The sequence below is a fragment of the Arvicanthis niloticus genome, chromosome 6, assembly GCF_011762505.2.
Source record: "Arvicanthis niloticus isolate mArvNil1 chromosome 6, mArvNil1.pat.X, whole genome shotgun sequence".
Classification (NCBI taxonomy): Eukaryota; Metazoa; Chordata; class Mammalia; order Rodentia; family Muridae; genus Arvicanthis; species Arvicanthis niloticus.
Window position 1 is genome coordinate 60,359,511 of NC_047663.1, and position 10,605 is coordinate 60,370,115.

At 51.4% G+C, this 10,605-nt stretch overlaps 1 protein-coding gene across 3 annotated transcripts; it reads right to left on the reverse strand.

Annotated features, from left to right (window-relative positions):
• Positions 1-492: 492 nt before the first annotated feature.
• Aldh3a1 (aldehyde dehydrogenase 3 family member A1) lies at positions 493-10,351 on the reverse strand. 3 transcript variants are annotated; one of them, XM_034505282.2, is made up of 11 exons: positions 10,193-10,351; positions 6,437-6,603; positions 5,175-5,406; positions 4,608-4,693; positions 4,123-4,331; positions 3,286-3,403; positions 2,501-2,642; positions 1,665-1,831; positions 1,149-1,248; positions 796-926; positions 493-703 (listed from the first exon to the last, which is right to left on the reverse strand). In XM_034505282.2, exons 2-11 carry the CDS (start codon positions 6,596-6,598, stop codon positions 689-691), a joined length of 1,362 nt encoding a protein of 453 aa, XP_034361173.1. In that variant the 5' UTR covers positions 6,599-6,603; positions 10,193-10,351; the 3' UTR covers positions 493-688. The 3 variants fall into 3 exon arrangements, with proteins under 3 accessions (XP_034361173.1, XP_034361174.1, XP_034361175.1); XM_034505283.2 differs by lacking the exon at positions 10,193-10,351 and adding an exon at positions 9,935-10,120; XM_034505284.2 differs by lacking the exon at positions 10,193-10,351 and adding an exon at positions 6,931-7,017.
• Between the last annotated feature and the right edge of the window lie 254 nt (positions 10,352-10,605).

Here is a 10,605-nt window from a genome sequence, read left to right on the forward strand (position 1 = left end):
GAGGTATGAAACTTGATCACACAAACATACAACTTCAATCATCTCTCACATCTTAATCGCTCCTTGGAGAGATGCATTTGAGTGTTAGGGTTCCGCCCTTGAGCTCAGCCAATCTCATAATGAACTTCCTCTTGCAAAACTCTTAGTGATTGGAGGACAGGGAAGTGGGTGGGACAAACCTGGTTCTATAACAGTGGGGGTTGTTGGTACTAACCACTGTGCTGTCTCACAGAGAGACACCTTCCCTAGATGTCACATTTGATTTGAGAAGAGTATATTGCCACCTGGTTCCAGAGCCACTTTCATGAAGGATCAGTTTCCCCTATTTCTTCTCACACAGACACTGGGAATGGAGTTGACATCCCAACCATGGCCTCCCACCTCACAGCCCATGAGCTAATGTGGTGGGAGGGAGCTTTGTAGGTAGGCTTGTCAGGGTGACCAAACCTTGAAGGACTTGGGATCAAGGTATAAAAAGAAGCATTGCATGCATGACTTTTCCTCAGAGGCTTTTTATTGATCTCTGTGCCCAGCAAACAGCAGAATTTGGAGGGGTGAGGTGAGAGCCTTCGGGGAGTTGAGCACATGCACAGGGCAGCAGGTGGGAGCAAAGCCAGGATGAGGCTCCATGAGCAATTCTTCAAGGACAGGGAAGCCAGCAAAACAAGTGTCAGGTGCAGCAGCACTCTCAATGCCGGGGCATCTGCAAGGACGGGGGAGAACATGAGACCCAAGGCCTCACCCCCTCGTCCTGTGCAGTCCATGTTCCCCAAGCTCCAGGGCCTTGCCTCTCACCTTGGCTGGGCTTGGGGGATATCTGGCCTTGTGAGTTTCTTCATTCAACAGAGACCTCACCAGGCAAGAGCGACGGTGGGAGAAGGTCTCGAAGCTTTTCTTGCCATGGTAGGCACCCATGCCGCTGTTCCCTAAATGAAAGGGTCCCAGCTAACCCTGTACTCTCAGTCCTCATGAATGCCTTTTCCTGAGCCTTCTGGGGTTAGCCAAAGCTTAGAGTGTCCCCTAGGGCAGCTCTGCCAGGGACAAGAGTGCCCAGAGAAAGTCTCATCCCAGCGGTGCCGCTAAATGCCTGTGTGACCCCAAGCCAGAGTGCCAGGTGACCAGTACTAGGATTTCAGCACCAGACTTACCCACACCCCCAAAGGGCAGAGTGAGCACAGTGATGTGGACGATGACATCGTTAGCTGTCACTCCACCGCTTGATGTCTCTGCAATCATTTTCTTGATGACCTGAATAAAGACCCAGGTGGCCATGTTGCTGTCCTGCATTCTTCCCACCCTTTCTGAGCATGTCTTGGAGCCTCAAGAACAGGGACCAGTGGAGGCTGAGCCCCAACCACCAGCTCTGCCACCCTTAGCCCCTGCCCATGTCGCCAGCTCTTTGCAAATATCTCATTGCCCCTTGGCACTGTATAGGGAAATAGCAATGGCCACCTCATTCACGGATCTAGCAGGATGGAACTGTCCTACTCTTAGACATAAGGCCAAAGACTGGCAGACAGGTTAAGTGATTTGCCCAAGGCCACACACCTAATGGATGAGGAAGCTGAAAATTCGAACCCAGCTCTGTGGATCCCAGGGCCCCCTTACATGTAAGTGCTGTGCCTGGTAGGCTAGGACTCTGGGAAGGGGACTCCTAGGCCTACCTTGTCATTGTTGGAGAACACATAGAGTGCCAGGGGCTTCTCACGCTGGTTGATAAATTTGATGGCCTCATCCAAGCTTCGAACACACACAATGGGCATCACTGGCCCAAAGATCTCCTCCTGCATCACGGGGGACTGGGGGTCCACATCCATCAGGATAGTGGGAGCTGAGGCAGAAAGCGAGCCAGAGACTCTTTATGCTGATCCACCCCAGATCCCCAACACACATATGTACACACACATAGCCAGTGCTAACATCTAGCCCCTGCTTCTATTCTTTTGCAAACAAAGCTTTCTCATATCCGCCGCCTTCTCCCAACTCCTGCATCCTGGACTTCATCATGGCAGACCATGGGGATATATATCTACAGATTAACCTGCATGGGGGAAACAAGCTCTAAATATTAAAGGAACAGTTATTATGTCTGCCAGACCCGTGTGTTCATCTGATAATTCTCCTGCCTCCTTGTTAACTGGGCATCAAAATAGCTTTAACTGATATTGCCCCCAGCCAGGGTCCTGGGAGTTCCTCCAAGCCTGGTCTGCCTTGAGCTCTAGTGGCCTCTGCTGGCTCCGTTCCCTATTCCCTTTCATAGATTGGAGGTGGAGAAGAAGCCCTTGTCTCTGGCTTGTGGAAAAGAGAGAGGTTTCTAGGGCTGTTAATAGGCATTCCTTAAGAGCCATGCCCAGTGTTTGCCTTCTGAGAGCCCCAAAGCTTTCTGCAGACCCACTTGGGAAAGCCTACTTGCCCACTGCCTGTGCCCACTTCCTGTAAACTTGCTGTAGACCCTGGCAGTCCAGGCAACCGGCAGCACTCTTAATGGCAGAACACACACCTATGTATCTCGAAGACTGATCCCAGGTGCCTCCGTGGGCTACTTTCTTGCTGTCAATCAGGCCTATGACCCGCTGGAAGTGGCGGTCATTGATGATCCTCCCATAATCACGGGACTGCTTAGCATCTTCCCCATAGAAATCCTGAGAAGAGATGAGGCCTCAAGGAAGACCTGGCCCTGTCATGGGCACGACTTCCTAGTCGCTAGGCAATGACAGCCTTTGGGTGGTGGGAATCTGAGAAAAGCTTCCCCCACCCCCGGACCCCGATTATGTTCTGTACCCTTTCCAATTGTCTGCAGTGTGTGCATATTTCTTTTATGAGCAGAAGAAAAATACCTGCTGTCAGCTTACAAACAATTCTGCTAGGCTCCTCCGAGAGACCTAGCAACAGCTTAAGTCACCATCTGCAGACACTACCCACTGCTGCCAGGTGCTGGAGGCTTATAGAAGGACTGCTTGACACCCTGCTCAATCTGTGCCCGAGCGTTCCTAGCCTGCCTCTCCCCTTTTCTGTTCTCTGCCCTCACAGGCTCTGCCTGTCTGCCTCTACCCTTTGTCTAGGCCCTCTCTTCTCCCAAATAAACCCTCTTCGTATCAGATCTGTTGCATGGAGTAATTTCTCAGGGGGACACCTTGGCACGGGTCCACCAGGTACCCTGTTGCCACACTGTATTTCATAACACCTATTATTTTTCAGAGTCCTGGAGGTTGGTTGAAGCTAAATACACCCCACATGCCTTACAGCTTCCTGCCCCCAACCCGACACCCGTCAGGCTATACTCACTTTGAGTGACTTTTTGAGCTTCTCCACAATTTGATTCTGAATGGAGGGGTCACAGAGGATGTAGTCTGGGGCCACACAGGTCTGGCCACTGTTCATGAATTTCCCCCAGGCAATACGCCTGTGAAAATACAGTCTGTGAATCATGGGAGTTCCCTTGAGAACATCCACGCTCAGGGGAACTCCTGCCGAAGGATGAGTGATGGAGGACCACCCATGGCCTGGGTGCTGCCATGCTGAGTCCTCCTAAGCAACAACTCGCTTGCAGACACACTGAGCTGCTCAACCCCTCCTTGCACCACAGGGTTTCTGTAACCAGTGTGTCTAATGTCCTGGGAAATGACATGAGGAAATTCTGAGGACATCTGGAACAAGTGCTCTGTGACATTCTCAGTCTCCCACAGCCAGGTGACACCTCTACTTGTACCCCTCCATATATTCGGAGTACAGAGACCTGGCTAATTCAGATGTGGGTCCTATCCTGGACTCTGAGCAAATGGCTCTGCTTTCCTGAGATCTCCTGCAGAGGGGCAACTGGGCTTGGTAAAGATCTCCAAGCCCTGAATGTCCTACATTTGCTTTTCCTGAAGCTTCTACTTAAAGCACCACCCCTAGGGATGCCACAGAGTCATTGTTCTCTGGAGGTCCCTTCTAGGAAGATGTCTATGAATGGTATTCCCCTCAACTTCTACTATCCCAAAGCTATAGGCTCCCTAAGGGCAGAGACCATCCTTATTACTCGATACAGTCATAAAGCTTGCTACCATCATTGTTGTAGCAAAGTAGAGAGGGAGACAGGATCCCAAGCCTCTGTAGCCAGCCGAGTCCAACTCTCCTTACCTGCAAGCCACATCTAGATCACAGTCCTTGTCCACGTAACAAGGGCTCTTTCCTCCAAGCTCCAGGGTGACAGGGGTCAGGTGCTTGGCAGCAGCAGCCATAACAATCTTCCCTACAGCTGAGCTCCCAGTGTACATGATGTGGTCAAACTTCTCTGCGAGCAGCTCCGTGGTCTCAGGGACACCCCCTTTGACCACTGGGTACAGATCCTTCCAGTAAGGAGACAGAGGAGGTTCAGCAAAGACCCGGCCTCTCCCAACTCCACACATAGGGTGGGTAGTAGGAGACTGTCAGGCCCGCAGGCCTTAAGCTATAAACTTACACGTGGGTACCCTGACAGGTAAGTCACTCTCCTAGCTCAAGGGCTCGGTCTAACCTGTTTTAGGAGCTGGACCCTCCCATTTGCTATAATAATCCCCTGTCTCCCTGGATTTAAAGACCTGACCCCCAACAGAGTCATCCCTGAGCTCTAGGGGGCTCCTCACCTTGTCCATATACTTAGGGATTAGTGTAGAAAGCAGGTCTGCCATGTGATCGCTCACTTCTGAGGGCTTGAGGACTACCGCATTTCCTGCAGAATACAAAGTCAGAAGAATCCTCAGGAGACCTCCCTCAACGACTCTTCCCACCCAGTGACCAGGCCCAGAAACCCCACCGTATCCTCTGTACCTTTGGAAGGCAGTGGGGGGAGGCTAGACACAGGTGCATGCTGTGAGTACATGCAGGCACACGCTGAGAAGCACAGGTACACACATAGGAACACAAGGCTGAAGCACACACAGGTACACACATGAGCAGTGGCTGCAGGTACATGCACTGGCATGTGCTTTCAGAACGGCACCGCCTGCCCCTCAGCAATGCTGGGAGGCTGAGGGAGAAGAAAGAACACACAGAGAAATGCCCATGCTGGATGAAGAGCAGCTCTGGCCTCTCCTGACACATAGTGGAGCGTCCTCACCCTTCACCCCTCCCCATAAGAATGGAGAAGTCAGCCTGGAGACCTAGCTAGATGGTTTGGTCATCACAGTCCCTCCAGAATGGAGCCCTCTTACCTGCAGCAATGGCACCCACCATGGGCTGGATGGTGAGGTTGAAGGGGTAGTTCCAAGCCCCTATGACAAGGACCACACCCAGGGGCTCCGAATGGATATAGAGGTCGTCATCCTGGGTCTGGCGAGTCTTTGCCACGGGCTCATCTTCAGCCCAAACAGGGAGCTCCTTAATTGTGGTTTCAAGTTCCTCCAGCACGTGAGCCACCTCCTCGTAGTAGGTGTTCCATTCATTCTAGGGAGAGGTTCCATGAGAACTTGAGGATCAGAGCCAAGGCTCTGCTTGCCTTGGAGAGTTGGCTGTTTAACGTAACCCTAGCAGGGCGGTGGGATATAGAGAAGGCACAGGCAGGACACAGAGCTGAGGGTCATGGGTAAGGAAAAAATTACATTGTCTGGAGGCTTACAAACCACACTGAATCCAAGAAAACTTGGGAGACCACCGCGCTGAATAGACATGGATGCAGCCCCCACCCACGAAGAGGTGCCCAAGCCTGGCAGGAAAAAAATTCAGAACTATGACAGAGGGAGGTAGAAACTGGGGCTGCTGGGGAACCCAGAACCTCCTGGGATGGTAGGTGGACAAGAAAGAGGAAGCGCTGATGGCATATATGCATCTCTTTGCTGGACTTTGGGAAGTCAAAAGAGTGAATTTTCTTGCCCAAAGCGCGGGGGTGGGGGGGGGAGGAAGAACAGACAGCAGTTGGTAAAAGAGCCCTGACAGGGCAGAGGGTGGGCGGCCCCACAAGGAGGGTGGGAGCACTCTCAGGTGAGTCTCCAAAGCAAAGTGAAAGCCTTGTGGATCTGAAGGATGCTGGTTTTGCCCAGAGCCACGGAGAGAGCAGCCTCAGGGAAAAAGGAGGAAGGAGGAAGCCACGTGGAGCTGCATCGCTCAGAAGCGCAGTCTTGGTGGTCCTTGGTATGCAAGGGTCAGGTAGATTAGGGAAGACAGAGGATATGGTAGGAGGGTGGGAGTGGGCCTGGATTCGTTGAAATGGGGTCAATGAAGAAGTCAAGGCCATAGAGAAAAAGTGACAGGTAATCCTTGCTTGCTAATCCTTTCCTAGCCACACTTTCCACTCTATAACACTGCACTACAAATGTAGCATTTGGGGAGCAGTCAGTCCTCGGTGAATTGGGTGGCCAGCAACTGATGTCCAACGCTCAGGGTGCGACTGTCCCCGTACCTATTGTATCCCTGCTAGTCCCTTCTTGTAGCCTCCCATCTACCACCCAGCCCCACCCTATCCCTACACCCAACGCACCTTGCGCAAGTCAGAGGCCAGCGCCCCGGAGATGCTTTTCAGGTTCTCGTTGATCATGCGCTGCAGCGCCTCCAGCTGCTCGATTCGGAACTGCAGCGGTCGAGTCTTGCCTGAGTTAAAGGCCTCACGGGCCCGGTTCACGGTGTTACTGATATTGCTCATTGCAACTGGGGATAGAGAGCACTTTGCATCAGAGGAAGGAGGATGGCCACATCCTCAGCTCCAGGCTGTGCTTCCGCACCAGCGCCCTGGCAGTGACACTACCACTATGCTAATTTTATTTGGATAAAGACTTCTAGAGACTGGAAAACGCATTCCGACCGGAAAGTCCCCCTCTCTGACTTAGATGGCTAGGCCTTTCTGACTTCTTTAGCCCTCTCAGGGCAGATGACACTATTCTGCAGTGAACCACACCCATCTGCAGAATCTGCCAGAAGGTAAAAGGGGGCTAGGGTGGGGGTGGGGCTTTTTGGCAACTCTCTGGTCCCACTTACTTGCAAAATGGGACACCTTCCCTCCTGGTAAACCTTCCAGAAGCCCTGCAATCAACTTTTTGGATTAAGTTGGATGCATACAGACCATGGTTCCATTCCCAGCCTGATTAAAGAAAAACTAGCATCAAAAATTCCCACACCCTTCCTGGTTGCACCAATGTGCTTAAATGTGCTGGTTGCATGGCAAAGCTGAAACAGGCTTAACTTTTAGGTCAGTGTGTCTACCCCAGTGTGACACAGGCCAGTGGTAACAAAAGTCTTGCAGACTCTCAGGTTCTTATGCAAAATTGCTGAGGTAATTGCTGCTTCCATTACAAAAAAATGAAGATGGTAAGTTGGGGTGGCTGTTGCAGGGGGGCAATTTGACCATATCCGGCAAAGTCCTCTTGAAAGTATTTGTAGAGCATGGAGGGATGGCTCGCCATGCTCATTCAGTGCTCATCCAAACCACTCACTCATGTCTGATTCCCAGCCCCTCACCTGTAACTGCAGCTCCAGGGGGTCCTATGTCTCTGTAGGCGTTTACACCCCCATCCATCGTCACACACAGACACACACCCATACACACAACTAAAAATACTCAAAATAAATCTTTATGCTGAAAAAATGTATGATTAAATGTTTTCAAAAGTAAGTCTGTGTAGCAGCACCGAAGGTCTGCGCAGGAGTTTCTAGGAGTCGCGGCATCCTTAGCACCTACAAACCAGAAAGTGCTTACGGTTTGTATGTGACACACATCGGGAACACTCTAAGAGCACCGTAGCCCTGGACAGTCTAAATGAACCCTGTGGCATCTGTGTGATGCGAGTATTTAGAAGTAAGACAGGAAACTATCAAGCACATTCACAAAGGCTCTGCCTGCCCCACATGTGTCCTGGGGAAGAAAGAGACAGGTTACCCAAACATCGGGTGTAGCGTGTATAAAGTGGGGGTATCCCAGTGTGAGAGGAGGGGGCCACTGGGGGAAGAAAATAGTGACCTCTCTCTCTTCTTCCCTCTCTCTCCCATCCATTCCTCCTTCCCTCCCTCTCTCTTCCCTTCTCTCCCTCTTCCTCCATCCTTCCTTCCCTCTCTCCCTCTCTCTTCCTTTCTCTCTCCCACTTCTTCCATTTCTCCTTCCCTCCCTCCCTCTTTCCCTTTCTCTGTCCCTCCATCCCTCCCTCCCTCCCTCTCTCCCTTCTCTCTTCTTCCACCCCTTGTCTCCCTCTCTCTCTTCTCCCCTCCCTCTTTCTCCATCCCTCCTCCTCTCCCTCTCTCCCCTCTCTCCCTCTCCACCTTTCCTTCTCTCTCCCTCTCCACCTTTCCTTCTATCTCCCTCTCCCTCTCCCTCTCCCTCTCCCTCTCCCTCTCCCTCTCCCTCTCCCTCTCCCTCTCCCTCTCCCTCTCCCTCTCCCTCTCCCTCTCCCTCTCTCCCAGGACTGTACATCATAAGCGAGCTCCCACCACCACACTACCCCCCAGCTGCAGTGACTTTGCTTTTCATTTTCTATGGTCTTTGACATCTTGCAGTGCGTTTATTTTCCCAAATGTCTGTTGTATCTGTGGGCAGAGAAACATGGCCATGTTGCAAAACTGAACAAAAGAGGATGCATTTAAAAGCACTTCTTCTCTCTTCCCAAGAAGAATTTCTACTGCACAGAGGGCCCTGGGTACCAATTCCTCACCCTCCTTCCAGAGATGTTTGGCCCAGTACTGTATGACATTTAATGCTGGGGTGTGGAGGAAGCTCTTGCCACTGCGCAGAAAATACAGCAAGTGCCCCCAAGCCTAAACTCCATACAAATCTACATAAATACAGTGTTTAATGGTGTCAGACATGGTGCATGAAACTGCTTGGTTTTGCAAGCAGATTCTTTCCACCGCCTCCCACACTCATACATGTTGACCCTTAGATTTCCAACCCTGGGAAGAGGCATCCAGGTTTCAAATCTGGACATGCCATGCCTCTTTCCTTATGATCCACCAGGAAACCCGACAGTTCCTTTGCTGGACCCCTGGGTCCTGCCAGCATGTGGACCAGGTCCTTCCTGTTAGCCAGAGCTTCAGCCATGCAAGGAAGATTGTACTTCCCTTCCTACCCTTGGGGTCTAACTAGGGCCCCATGTGAGTGTGGCTGGGCTGGGCTTACCCCTCAATATCATCTCTCAAAACTAAGGGGGCTTTAAGAAGCTAGGTCCCTGGGCCTCCTCTGTGAGGCAGTTAACCACTGTGCTGTCCACAGAGTTACTGACAGATGAGTGGAGCCACATTTGATGTTGCACCTGGCACTCAAGTAGGACACAAGCTGGCTTTCCTCTCTTAGGACCAACCAGCCTTGAGGATTATACCTTCCTTCTAGACCCGTCCACTCTCAGCACTCCTCCATACTCCCCTCAGTTCTCAGAAAACCTCCATAGTAGAGCTGGTGAGATGGTTCAGTGGGTGAAGCCCTTGCTTGGGAAGCATGAGGACCTGAGTTTGGATGCCAAGAACCCAAATAAAGCTAGATGTGGTTGTACGTTTCTGAGATCTCACAACTCCTGCTATAAGATGCGAGGCAGAGACAGGAGACTCCGTGGAACCTCACAGGCCAGATGTCTTTGTGTACCTGGATAGCAGTCAATAATAAAGAGTAGACCCTGCCTTGACAGAAGTAGAAGATGGGGACTGACAACTAGGGCTGTCTACTGACCTGCTCACATGTCATGGCACACATACCTGTATACACACACACACATAAGGGGAGGTAGAGAAAGAGGAGGAGAGAAGAGAGAGAGAGAGATTGATTTTTAAATGCACCCTAACAGTGCTCACAAAGAAAGGTCAGTTATGCATCTGTCCCACAGGTGAGAAAAGCAAGACTGATAACATTCAACACGCTGCCTCTGCCCTCACAGGTGACAAGCACTGAAGTCAGTCTTTGCATCCACATGTATCTCTTAACAAGGTGCACACTCTCAGCTACTCAGCTCTGCTGTCTTTCTAGGAGCTGAGAAGCTTGGTGGTGCACACCAAGGTCTCTCACCCAAAGGACACCTCTGTTCCTGTGGTTTTTTTGTGGGTCTCTGGGACTTTCTTGGTCCAGTGTTGGAAGATGACAGACCTCCAAAGATCTGGTGCTTGACATTCAATGCACCCAATCAGGAAATGCTGACCCGGCAGAGTCTGGACCAGTGACCCTCAGAGTGGATGAAAGTCTCAGCCTCTCAATGTCCTTGCTCCAAGCAGGCTGTACTTGTATGCTCCCACCTAGAGACAAAGTAAGAAAGATGGGATAGGTTACCTTCTTCTCAGCCTTCTCCAGCAGCTGGGACTCCTGGAATGAGCAAGAGCCAAAAGAGGGCACATTTAAGGACCCTCCTTCCCGCCCACTTGGACCTTGGAGGCCTTCCCCAGGAAGTTCGCGTGACGAGGATAAAGTAATATTCAAATGTGGGTGCAGCATAATCCGGACCGCTGCTTCACACAGGTTTTGAAGATTGTGTCTCCGGCTGTCTGTTTTGTTCTGTTCTGAAATGCAAGATGGGCCTGTGAAAGTTTGTGTGGGCTCTTCGCCAGCCCTCAAAAGAAGCCTGTGTTTGCCCTGGGCGTGGGGGCCACTGAGTAATTCAGCTTGGCATGAAGTTCATGCGTTTCTTGCTTTTGCCAGCTGCTGTTCCCTGAGTCCCCTGTTATGTAAGGTCTATGTCGGGCAAG